General features: G+C 36.4%; 2 protein-coding genes and 1 non-coding gene across 6 annotated transcripts in view; 1 reads left to right on the top strand and 2 right to left on the bottom strand.

Annotated features, from left to right (window-relative positions):
- Nucleotides 1-650: 650 nt before the first annotated feature.
- On the bottom strand, nucleotides 651-10,736 carry tia1 (TIA1 cytotoxic granule-associated RNA binding protein). Of its 4 annotated transcripts, none has more exons than XM_056252963.1 (13): nucleotides 10,663-10,736; nucleotides 9,621-9,717; nucleotides 9,411-9,473; nucleotides 8,460-8,558; nucleotides 6,998-7,052; nucleotides 6,764-6,851; nucleotides 6,131-6,206; nucleotides 5,902-6,010; nucleotides 5,258-5,353; nucleotides 5,072-5,156; nucleotides 4,853-4,991; nucleotides 4,524-4,672; nucleotides 651-2,179 (listed from the first exon to the last, which is right to left on the bottom strand). In XM_056252963.1, the coding sequence occupies exons 1-13, from the start codon at nucleotides 10,689-10,691 to the stop codon at nucleotides 2,041-2,043; spliced, it is 1,224 nt and encodes a 407-aa protein (XP_056108938.1). In that variant the 5' UTR covers nucleotides 10,692-10,736; the 3' UTR covers nucleotides 651-2,040. The 4 variants fall into 4 exon arrangements, with proteins under 4 accessions (XP_056108938.1, XP_056108939.1, XP_056108940.1 ...); XM_056252964.1 differs by having other exon boundaries at nucleotides 4,524-4,669; XM_056252965.1 differs by lacking the exon at nucleotides 9,411-9,473.
- A 383-nt stretch (nucleotides 10,737-11,119) lies between these two features.
- trnag-ccc (transfer RNA glycine (anticodon CCC)) lies at nucleotides 11,120-11,190 on the bottom strand. The gene has a single exon. It is a non-coding gene; the product is annotated as a tRNA-Gly (tRNA).
- Nucleotides 11,191-11,753: 563 nt separating this feature from the next.
- The window catches only part of tmem232 (transmembrane protein 232), a 28,192-nt gene continuing 27,508 nt past the window's right edge, over nucleotides 11,754-12,437 (top strand). The window contains exons 1-2 of the mRNA XM_056252967.1: nucleotides 11,754-11,902; nucleotides 12,023-12,134. Of these exons, the coding sequence (XP_056108942.1) occupies nucleotides 11,772-11,902; nucleotides 12,023-12,134 (243 nt within the window). The 5' untranslated portion in view covers nucleotides 11,754-11,771. The remainder of the gene's footprint in view (nucleotides 11,903-12,022; nucleotides 12,135-12,437) is intronic.

Genomic DNA, 12,437 nt, shown 5'->3' with positions numbered 1-12,437 from the left:
TTCTTCGTTTCGCTGACTCGTTGTTTATTTTTTTCTGCATTTTAAGATAATAGTAGTTTTGTAAAAGAATTATACTAGCGCTCATATGATATTGTTTTTCTTACTTTTTAAAATATTATATATAAAATATTAAACACTTTACAATAAGATTCATTAGTTAATGTATTAACTAACATGACCTAACAATGAGCAATACATTTGTTGCTGTATTTATTAATCTTTGTTAACGTTACTTAATACAAGATACAGGTGTTCATTGTTTAACAAGATTTTAATAAAGTATTAGTTAATGTTGAAAATAACATTAACAAAGATTTTTAAAAAATGCTGTATAAGTGCAGTTCATTATTGGTTCATGCTAACTAATGTAGTTAACTAATGAACCTTATTGTAAGTGTTAGCAACATATTTTACATTACTACATTTTTAAAACTATAACCTAAACACAAAAAATAGTGACACATTTTATTTCTTGTGTGGTAATGATTTATATCATTATTTAAGTAAATTAAAACTAATTTCCACCACAACCAATAAATTTGCCATAACTAGTAATTGTATTGTATAGTATTGTTGACTTATATAGGGGTATAAGTCTGCACATGGTATTGAAAGACAATCCAGCTCAAAGACAACAGGGCAGGCAGAAATGTTTGTTTGCATCTGCATTTTAATGGGACAAAGCAAGAATACATAATTGTAAGATGAACATTATTTTTAAAAAAATTCTCAAAACACAAGGTCTCGATTTATTCGTAGGCACTGCCTATGTTTAATGATCATCCGTTTCTTCAAATGAAATCAACTCAAATAAGGCAACACAATTGGTCTCGTGTATTAAAACTCCAATGGGCAACAGTGCAAAATTCTGATCCATTCAGGTTTCTCGTCTTGATACTAAATATTTCATTTAAAAAAAAAAATTCAATGTTTCGATTTTATATACAGAATTAATCGCAATTCTAACAAAACGTCCGTTGCAGCGCGAGTCAGCAACGTCTTCACCAAAAGTTCTCTGGAAGAATCCTTAAACCATATGGACCAGCATTTAACAGTGCCGCTAATGCCGAATAGTTGCAATGAAGCCCAAGCCCATTCCCCACCCACCTATCCTCCCTCCCTCCTACCTACAGAAAAAAAGCAAGCAAGCAAGCATCCATAATCAACATCTGAATTATCTTTATATAGCGTCCCAACAGTTAAACACAGTTTGGTTATTTACATACAGAATGATATACTGTACTTGTAAGCCCTCAAAAAAAGTGGAATGCAAAACAATTTAAAATACCTAAAATTTGCGTAACATCAAATTCTTGTGAAAACGTATTAATATTGTGCAATATTCATCTGCCTTCAAGGAAAAAAATGTGGCAGTCATCCCTGCAATTGGTTTAGTTTGAGAAATTGAATGTCTAATTAAAAAAATACAACAGTTGACATCCATTTTATTCATTTTATAAACAAAAACAAAAAAAGGTTGACATTTCACACGATTCGTTGGTGTCGTCGCTCCTCTCAAAACAATTTTGCTTTTAAAATGGCAAGTCCAAAAAAAAAGAAAGAAAAAAAAGGCAAAGCTTCATATATTACAAAATCAGCAGCTGAAATCGCTCTAAACAAACCCCCCAAAAAAAAGCAAAATGGAAAAATTGAAGTTATTGTTGATTTTATTCATTTATAGTACTTTTGAGTTAAAAATGGCATAGTCCTCTCCGAATAAGTCAGTCGGACACCAGGCCGAAGACTTGTGGATTTATGTGGGTGTGTGTTAATGTGTCTGAATATGCTTGTGTATCAGGGTGTGTGGTTTAATCCCAGTGTAGGGCAACTCGAGACCCCGCAATGATGAGCAAGATCTGCCTCAAAGTCTCAAACTCAAGGAAAATTACAAGTGGAGGGTGGGGAGGATCTGGGGGGGGGGGGAATGGCACACCCCCTCCCCAGGCCAGCCATCTTGTCAGGTGTTTGAGAATGGGGTGGGGGTGGTTTATAGATCCCTGCTGCGGCCGCAGTAGAGTGCTAGAGATGTTCATCGCCCCATCAGTGTGTGTGGTATCCTGCAGTGCCCATGCTGGACTGGTTGGCTAGCACGGTTCCATTGACTCCCTGCGCAGGCTCCACCACGCCTCCGTTACTCACGGCACTCACACCAGTCCACCCAGCGCCAGCCTGTAAGTGACTACAAGACAAAGTAGCTGATAGTTGGTGGAAGAGAAGAAAGCAATTATATATATTGTATATATTGGGTTTTTATACCAGAAAACACTTTCATTTTAGGCTGTTGGCCCCTCATATTGATCATATTTGGGAGTTAAAAAGCCCTGCTTTAGACTACAATTGGTTCAACCTTTTTGACTATAATTGGAGTGAATCGTAATCTTAAGACTTCTGTAACGAACATGATTGTGAACAGCTCAAAAAAAAAAAAAAAAATGGTGCCCTAAATTTACATTTTAATAAAGGCCTTCTGAAGCGAAGTGATGTATTTTTGTAAGAAAAATATCCATATTTATAACTTTATAAACTATAAATCACTTGCTTCCGGTAACAGCGGCCTCAAAATCGGAGGTACCATTCACTCCCATTATAAAGCTTGGAAGAGGATATTTTTTTATTTAACTCCTATTGCGATTGGTTGAAAGATGATGATTTTGGGGCGAACTAACCTTTTAAGCAATCAAAAGCAGCTGTTATAAACCTTAAATCTACATACTGTAAGGAGTTGGGGGGGGGGGGGGGGGGTTGAGTGGTAGCAACTTGAGTGGAAACTTCAGTCTCTTCACACATTTTACACTAATTTATTTGGTGGAGTAAACCCCTTAATTTAATATTGACAACTTTTTGCACACTGATTTCAGATTCACATGCCCCTAAACCAGGGCTCGAATTTCGGCGCGGGATTGCGGGTATTGCGCATAATTCTAATCATTCCCGCAGGTCTCCCATTTATAATGCGGGAAATTCCCGCAATCGTAGTCCACACAGATAATAAAATCAAATCATTCTTTTAACAACCATCTTCCAGACGCAATTTCACAAACAGCGTGAGTGTTCAGCGGTGCCGCGCGTCTTCTATCTCTTCTCTCCCCTATGCTTCTCTCTGTGTTGTGCAAGGCAGGCATCAAGCGCTGCGGCGATAATACACACACACTCGCGTTTTGGAGTCGGGACCATAGACTGTAAGGTCGGGACATGACGGAATATTCACTTGCACAATCGGGCCAGTAGTGCATAAAACATAGGCCTAAGCATAAAACGCATGCCAGTATAATGAACACAGGATCCGTGCACTAGCTCTTAAAGTGACGGCAGCCATATGTGTGTCATTAATTTTGTTGTCAAAACAACAAAAGATAGCTTTAAAGTTAAAGGAATCAGGATAAATAGCCTATGTATTTAATTTATTCAGGACTAAAATACTACCCAGTGTTATTTTCCATTTGATTACTTTATTCAGTTTCTGTATATGAATACTAGTGTTAGACCTATTCAAAAACGTTTCTCTTTAATTGTCTTTATTTGTATCTTTATTCTATTGTATTTATTTGTGCTACTTTTTTCAATTTAATTAAACAATTTAAATCAAGCTTCCTTGTGATGTGTAAATTCTTAACAACAATATTACCCCATTGTAAAATTGCAATGAGCGCAAACATTTAGGCAAGATAAATGTAATAATTTTGTTTGGAAAAAATGCCCCCCCCCCCCTCTCTCCCCCTCAAACAAAAAAAATCCCCCCCATGAGAATCATCTAAGGGGGGGATTTCCCCCCCATTTTCCAAAACGAAATTCAGGCCCTGCCCTAAACACCATGCAGTAAACAGCAATTGTAGATACAGCACACAGAGCAATTTCTAGTAATTAAAACATAATATTTGAGCTGAACTATGAAAAAAATATATATACACATTTAGTGGTCGACCAATACGTCTTTTTTTTTTAATCAGTATTGGGCCGCCAAGTGTCAGAAGCGGGAGTTCTATATTGACAGACTTACTTTGACAGCGCCAGCACTTAAGCAAAAGCTCCTGTTCCTTGATTTAATTATTTTATCATCTTGTTTAACAGTTAAAATCATTTGACAAATGTTAGAAGCAAGTAAACAAAAGGTATATGAAATGGTATTATTAGTACTTGAAAGGCAACAGCAATAATACTTTCTCATTCTATTTGTCCAGTCATCAATGGACACGACAAAATTAAAATCCTTGATTTCAAACTATGCTGCGCTATTTCCAGATGGTCACGGTCATATTCACTGTGTACTGTATGTAAAATTAGCATTACCTGGTCTATATTTGTGAAAATATGATGTCCAGAGCAAAGACAATTACCATGTAACCAAGCACACTGCTTATAATGTACTTAGTTTATATCTTATACTTAAAAAGCAAGTCAATCTCTTTTTTTCACGCTTTACAATTTGTTTGTGAAAAATACTATAATAGGATTACAGAATCAAGAAATTGCTAAAATGCAATCTTCTTCATTGCAAATGGAGGTATGAAGATCTGTAGACTTACTTGAAGCCCTGTTGGTTCCAAGCCTGTCCGTACACGCCGTAAGTAGGTACCTGCCAGCCGTTAGGGACATACTGACTAATTTGTTGTGCGTTGCCGTACCACTGTCCCCACTGGCCGTATGGCTGTGCGGCGAAACCAACTTTGTTCTGCTTTAAGATCAGAAAAATAAAGAACATAAATCACATGCCTATCATTTACTTATGTTCATTCTCATTATGTTGGCAACGATACTTCACAAGCATGAATTCCACTACCACTTTTAATTTTTTGCCATAACATTTCTACATTTTCTTGAATAAATCAGTGGATGAGAACATACTACTGCTCACCTGGGGTACCTGAACCTGCTGCATGGGGGTCACCATGTCCGTAGTCTCTTTACCCCAGTAACATTTCACTAGATGACCTTCTAGGGATGTGCCATTAACAGACACTATCGCATGAGCTGCACTTTCATGAGAGTTGAACCTACAGAGATGAAGATTGTTAGATCATCCTCTGCCGTTAGGACGTGTAACCACCACGTTTCACTTGAATAACAAACATACCTCACGAACGAGTAGCCTTTGTCTGGGAACACTCTAATTTCCATTATTTGGCCAAAGGGGGAAAAGGTCTGTCTCATGAGTTGTTCTACAGCAAAAAGAGAAGAGGAGCACATTGCAAAAATGACTTTCCATTAGAATTAGCTTGCATTCAAAAGGGTTACACAGACAAGTCCAACAAACCCTCACCTGTAAGGCCTGTAGTGACTCCACCACAATAAACTGTGCAGTTGCTGGGACTGGACTGGTTCACTACCTCATCGAACGACAAGTGCTTGGTGTTTGCTGTGAATTTGATTAAAGAAATGAGGATTAACCTTTACAGGTCTCTGCACTTTTCAAGTTCATACACCCTTAAAAACAAAGATAAGGTCCATCTATTATACCCTTGTATCGAGCCAATGCACCAGGATCGACGTAATGACAAACACGTTCTTGCAAGTCCCATCATTAACGGTAAACACAGAGTGACATGTTTTGACATGCCATAATACAACTGAATGAGCTTTGACTGTGGATGAGTTGGATTAAACAAAAACTTTGTGTAAAAACATTAATATAACGCAATAAAGTCCTGCGGACCACTTTAATGCACCTCGTCTCATTCTTGGAGCTCAACGCCCCAATCCACCATAATGAGAAAAAAACAAAAAAAAAGCACTCTCGACGTTCATACAGGTTTGGAACAAGAAAGGTTATAGTAAATGACAGAATTTTCCTTTTTGGCAGAACGAACATTTTAGCATGAGTCAGGTAGGGGTTTCATGATGGCAGCTAGTTTTCTCCTGATGAATAATAGTGGAGATGTCTGGCAAATGCATATGAATACTCACTTTCATAGGTGGCTTTAGGCGCTGGGGGTTTTCTTGTAGCCCAGTTAGTCCTGATCTGCCTGCCACCCAACCACTGACCTCCCATCTGCTGAATGGCATTCTCTGCGTCCTGTAAACAACCAGTGCAAAAACATCAGCATTGCAAAAGCTTCCGGGATTGCAGATGTTACACACCCTGGTTCTGCTTAGTCAAAAACCTGCATTTCCTGATGTTGGGATTGTGACTCACCCATTTGTTGAAGAATGAAACAAAACCATAGCCTTTTGACTTCCCCGTCGCCATGTCTTTCACTACACGTGCATCTCTGAAAAAAAAAAAAAAAGAGCAAAAGTTGTAAAGTGTTGAGAAAGAGACCGTTTAATTTCCCCCAAAAATTACAATGACATACTTGAGATTGAATGATTTTTAAACATCACCGAGGGTAAAGTCATTAAAAGTTATGATGTGTAAAACAAAGCACTGCTGGCTATCGAAAAAACGCTTGTTACTAAATAAAACTATTTTAAGTATTAAGACAAAAAGAGAAAACAAAACCATTTCCATGAGTTTAAATCCTACACTATTTAACGAAGCAAATAATCGGATATCTGCATATTTAATAAAAAAAAAAACAGTTATAAAACCAAACCGAAAGTGGGGTAATGGGCAACAATGTAGAAGTTGACCTTCTTTGCATTTATATATATATATATATATACACACACACACATTTCTAGATAAAAAGGCAAAACAGTCAAAGGCATTTACATAATTGTACACTAAAGCAAGTATTGTGTAAGGTCGTTTAAACAGACTCAAAATAGTTAAATTCAACTAAAAAAAAAGGGATTTTCTTTATTTAAAATGCATCATGTCACTTACGATATCCTCCCAAAGGGTGCAAAGGCAGCTCTGATATCATCAGTGGTGATTTCTGGACTGAGGTCTCCAACAAAGACGTGGAAGTGATCTAAAAAGCACCAGACAAGAGTTACTTGGATTGAAGAATTAACTCCTAATAATTCAGACATTCAGTGGGTATAAATTAGTGACAGTCTATTAATCAGATGATATCATGTCTTCATTAGGCATTGAGGAACATGAAAAGCAACTCACTGCTTGTGTCTTTTTTCTGGCTGCTTGGTGATGTAGCCCAGTTCACCTTTACCTCCTAGGAGAAGGGTATAGGGAGGAAAAGATTGAAAGAAATGTTAGAAATGATAAAGACATGTTCAAGTCGCTGCTCTCTACTTATCTGACAATAAACACTCTCCTTAACAAAATGGATGTTTGAATGTACAGCAGAGAGGAGGGAGACCTGACGATACTCAATTCACACTTAGCTGTCCTAGTGAGAACTTATTTGAACAGGCAAAACAATCTTGGTAGTAAAAAGGTCCAAATAACAAGGGACTTACAAAACAAGTGAAATTACCAACTTGTATTACTCCTCAAATGGTCCTTCATTACCTGTTGAGGATAAAATATTTTGTACTGAATAGGCATAAGACGCTTAATCTGCCTCTAATGTATGATCTATTGGAAATAGACTTGTGGATTCAAATTCTAGATATTTGAAAGAATAATATTGAATATACACTACTGGTCGAAAGTTTGGGGTCAATAACTTTTTTTGGAAGAAATTAATACTTTATTCAGCAAGGACGCATTAAATGGATCAAAAGTGACACCAATAAATATTTTTCTTTGGAAATGTCTATTCAAAGAATACTGAAAAATACCATAAAAATATAAAATCGGCATATTGGAATGATTTCTGAAGGATCATGTGACACTGAAAAGAGTAACAATGCTCAAAATTAAGCTTTGCCATAACAGCAATAAATTACATTTTTAAATTTGATCAGTATAGTTTTATTTAATGTCATGTCAACTTCTGTGGCTTTCTTCGTGGCAAAAACTGAATTACAAAAATACAAAATACATATATAAAATAAAAACTAGGCAAACAGAAAAAATACAGCAAACATTAAAAATTAGTTTTTAGGATTTTTTTTAGCAAAAGCAGAATTGGTAAGCATAAGATGTTTTCAGTCAAAAACGTCAAATTCTTAGCAACCCCAAACTTTTGAATGGTAGTGTATATGACAAAACATCTTGAAGCATAAAATTAAAAAGCTTTACAGGTGACATGACTATCAGAATGTGTCTTGCGTACAATAAAAAAAAAAGTGGTAATGGTTGGTGCAGTAAGTCAATTTGACTGGATTTCCTGCCTGTGCTTAAGCATAAAATTCACATTTCAAGGAAGCGATTCATCTAACAATGAACATACAAAAGCATGGGTCAACAAGGTCAGGCCACAGAATTTAATCTTTTCATGAATCATGTAGCATTTTCACTAATCATTATTTTGGCAAATCTGAGTAAACGATAATGAGATTTATATGGCCTGAAACATGAAAAACCTCTGGTCAACATGAAAAATGTCAAAATCTCCCTCTCAGTGCACATTGCACATCCAGCATACAGGCATTCTACTTAAAGTTTGCAGAAGATCTGAACTGTTCCACCCTCCCGTCCCAGCCCAACTCACCCTGTAGATACGATAGCTTACCTTACCCATTATTTTACGCCCATTCATGGCTGCGAGTGAGGCCGCTGCGTGCCTATGCTCGAAGAACTCCACAAAGCAGTATGGATCGTTACCTGCCGTCTGAAGGGAAATTAGTGCGATTAGACTACATTAACTTATTTAATGAAAGCCTTCACAATTTTAATGGCACATTTTGTCTTAAAAAAAAAAAAAAATTATCAGATAAAAGCCCCTTGTCTTTTCTACTGGTTAAGTAACTGCTGCAAGAAACCTTGTAATGGGTGTGTGTATGTATAAATATATATATTTTTTATTGACTAACAGCACTATATAGGCTATATAAATTATATATATATATATATATAGGAGTTGTGTAATATAATGTTTTTTATAAAGCATTTTGAGATGCTGATGTGAACGTATCTTTAGAGGAGTATTGCACTTGAATGGTGAGCTACAAATAATTATTTCAAAATATCTGTCTTGGCGAGTATTCACATAAACAGTCTGTTATGTCTTAAGTGAATGCAAGCAGTCTAAGATCCATGCATCAGGTCTTAATTTAATAAACCTGCTGCTGTCTGTCATTAATGTTAATCATTCAACAAAATAAAAGATGGAATCACTCTCTGATCTTGACTGAATAACTTTTGTAGCTTTAATAATAATCAATTTATTTGTAATTAACACTAAAAACTAGTGATTTAAAAATCTGATAATTCAATTTCTATATTTATTACTTACTACTTAACGTGTTAAATAGATATAAAATGAAAAATTGAAAGTGCTGTTCAGTGTTCATTCCATTTTTTTTCTTATATTGTATCTATCTTTGTTCTAATTTTTAATAACAAAGATGAAATAACAAAAAAAACCTATATAGTAGTTATTAATATAGTAATTATTATTAATAAATTGAAGGAAAAGATGCATAGCGATGCATAGAGAATAGTTTTATAATTAAATCATTACCCTTGGAATCATAACCGAATCATGAGGCAAGTGAGGATTCACACCTCTACTAGTATCGAGATGCTTATGAAAAACAAGAAAAACAAGTTACTGGTGCAAGAAATAAAAAATATCAATGCTAAATATATATATTAAAAAAGATGCATTTATCTAAATGCTGAAAGATGGCATTAGCACACAATTTGCTGTATAAGCAAATTATATACTCACATCCACAATCATTTTACAGCTCTTACAGGGGCCAATTTGACCAAAGAGCTGCATAATAAGGGCCTCGGTCACATCCCGTGACAGGTTTCCAACATACCTGCAAAAAAGAGGGATATGGACATGACAATGAGTGACGGGTTGAATAGAAGATACAAATTAAATTTAGAATTTGACAGTTATTACAGGGGGGTCCATGAGTGCAATCTTTGCCATCTTCAAGCACTTGAGTTGCAATGATCCAACTAATCTACATTACAAAGGAATTAGGTAGGCATGAGGACCCACGGGCCGTTACTTAACCTTAAAAAACCTCATCCAGCAATGAGTTGCTTATCATGTATACAGGTTTGAAACAAAGAGATGACAAAACAGAAGCACGCACGAGCGCACAGGCAGCGCGCGACCAGCAACAAAAGCTCTTGCGCTGTCGGATACGAGGGATGAAAGGCCAGATATGACCAAAATATGCACAATTTGTACATTTTTATCCCGTATGTACACAATGGCGGACGTGTCAATTGAATAAGCATGCAGCATTTACAGAAGTAAAGCTTTACAACTACGTCAGTAAATACACTAGACGGGTTCTTTGTCTAGCAATTCCCTAACGACAATGAGCTTTCAGTAAGTACAAGGCAACTTCACACACTCAAACACAGACAGCAGTGTGTGAGAGCGGCCCTGCTGTGGCCTCAACAGGCCTGCTGCAATTATCTAAATTAACTCAATAACTAGCACATGGTGTACGAAATTCTTTGAAATCGCACGACTGCCCTATGCTTAACAGTCTTGAGCGCTAAATATACGCTAGAGTGAATCTCTTTTTCCAGTAATCAGAGCTTTTGTTTGGGACACAAATGTTACACGTCTGCTTTGTAGTTGTATTTCCCTTAGCATCACACACAAGACTGTAATGAGCTAGAAATGACTTGAGCGAAATGACAAAACGGAAAGTGTTTTTTAAACGGCTATGGTATGAATGACTTGATCTGATATGAAGTTTTCTGTCTAACGTGTTGGCGTACAATGCCGATATACGTACAGGGTCTTGGGCTGCTCGTCGTCCATCATATTTTCCCGATCGAATTAAGACAACGAACCCTGAGAGACCTCCTGAGCCCTGAGAAAATCCTCTTGTGTATATTTGAGATGATCTCGAGTTCCGCCTGTGTCTCGCTCTTTCCAGTGTTGTTACCCTCTCTGTTCTCCGCCAAACCTGTTATAATGAGAGTAAATGTGAAATGCCGCCTCGGCTGACTCCAGTTATGAACAATGGAAAGGCGACATAAGATGGCGGAGGAACCGGACCGGAAATGCATAAGCGCATGCGCGTAGGAACTACAAAGCGCACAAAAAGCAAGCTTTGAAAATGCGTCTGACCACCGCACTGTACATTAAATACAAATGTATTTACAGTATGCGCAGTGTTTATAATGGTATGATAGTAATAGACAAGAAAAAGTCAGTGAAATATTTACATTTACCGAGAAAAAAGATGATGCGCCGCCCGGGAATCGAACCCGGGTCGCAAGAATGGGAATCTTGCATGATACCACTACACCAGCGGCGCTATGTAATCATATAGAACGACGTTTGTATATGATGCTTCGATACATCATAATTATGGCATACATAAAAGGTCGATATTATGACATACTATGAAGTAATTCTTGAAAAAAAAAGAAAAATTACGGCAAAAAAAGTCAATTATGAAAAATAAATCGACTTTTCGTGTCACAACGTTTTACATTTATAATTAATTATTAATTCCGATGAATTTAATTAATAATTCCGAAATAAATAATTCCTACTTAGGCTATATGTCAAAATGTCATATTTCATAAATATGACTTAGTATGTAATGATGTTGACTTTTTGTCTAATAATTATGACTTTTATGTCATATGATTTACCAAAGCATTTTTATTAGGTGATAAAAATGGGCTTTCAAAGGTGCGATAGGACACGAGATTTTGCATGACGATTTGCTTTTGGTTTTATTCCATCGCAATGGCTCCTTCAAAATACAATACGCAAAATGTTGTTGTGGACCAGGTAGCCAAGGCAACACTTCAACCATGAAGAGGTACGTCGCTGCCACATGCAGTGTGTGTGGACTTTTTGCGTTGTGCTGAACCTGAACGCATCAGTATGCCTATACTCAAAATTCCTGTCAAACATTATTTAGGAATTGTTTCTCAGTCTCAACAAAAGGATTTTAAAAAACGTTTCAGAAAAAGGGCCGAAGAAACTGATTCTGCAAGAACCTCCAGTGTCAGAAGGTATGGCTATAGAAACAAATTAATCGCAAATGATGTATTGTTTTGCTGCAGTGCTGCCGCCAAAATAAACTATTATTATTATTAAACTGACATTTTAAATATGACATTTTCCTATTATAGAAACCCCTTTGAAACAACAGAAGGATTCCTTGAAAAATACAATCAGGCACAAGGCTCCAAGGAGCAGGAAAAATATGAAAATCTCGCAGATGTGTTTCTTATTCGATGCAAGGTATTACACGTTTTCTTTATTGTTTGCCCGGTTTAAATGCCCTAATTTGGTCTAAATCAATTCAATGCATAAACTGCTTAGACTAGTCTTAAAAGTAAGTCATCTACTTGTTATCTTCAAGTCTGTTCCTAACTTTTTAAAGTCAGTTAACTTGCATAAAAAGGTAGATATGTCTAATTTGAATTTAAAAAAATGAAGACTGATTACCTCTTGACCAATTGCTAATGTGCCGAATTAGTTCTTAAGAGAGAGTCTTGACATAGTGGCTAAGTTTGTGCAACTGGCCACAGAACCCTCGAAAAG

Source organism: Rhinichthys klamathensis, unplaced genomic scaffold (genome assembly GCF_029890125.1).
Source record: "Rhinichthys klamathensis goyatoka isolate OS25496 unplaced genomic scaffold, OSU_Roscu_1.1 h1tg000099l_1, whole genome shotgun sequence".
NCBI classification, from domain to species: Eukaryota; Metazoa; Chordata; class Actinopteri; order Cypriniformes; family Leuciscidae; genus Rhinichthys; species Rhinichthys klamathensis.
Note: the sequence above shows the minus strand (reverse complement) of the source record. Positions and strands in the feature narration are given on the sequence as shown.

Excerpts from the sequence above, each read along its gene's own strand:
- tia1 (XM_056252963.1), bottom strand. The coding sequence starts at position 10,691 with ATGATGGACGACGAGCAGCCCAAGACCCT. Across the intron at positions 9,718-10,662 it reads GACGAGCAGCCCAAGACCCT|GTATGTTGGAAACCTGTCAC; the intron begins GTACGTATATCG and ends TCTTTTTTGCAG. Across the intron at positions 6,207-6,763 it reads GCACCCTTTGGGAGGATATC|AGATGCACGTGTAGTGAAAG; the intron begins GTAAGTGACATG and ends TTTTTTTTTCAG.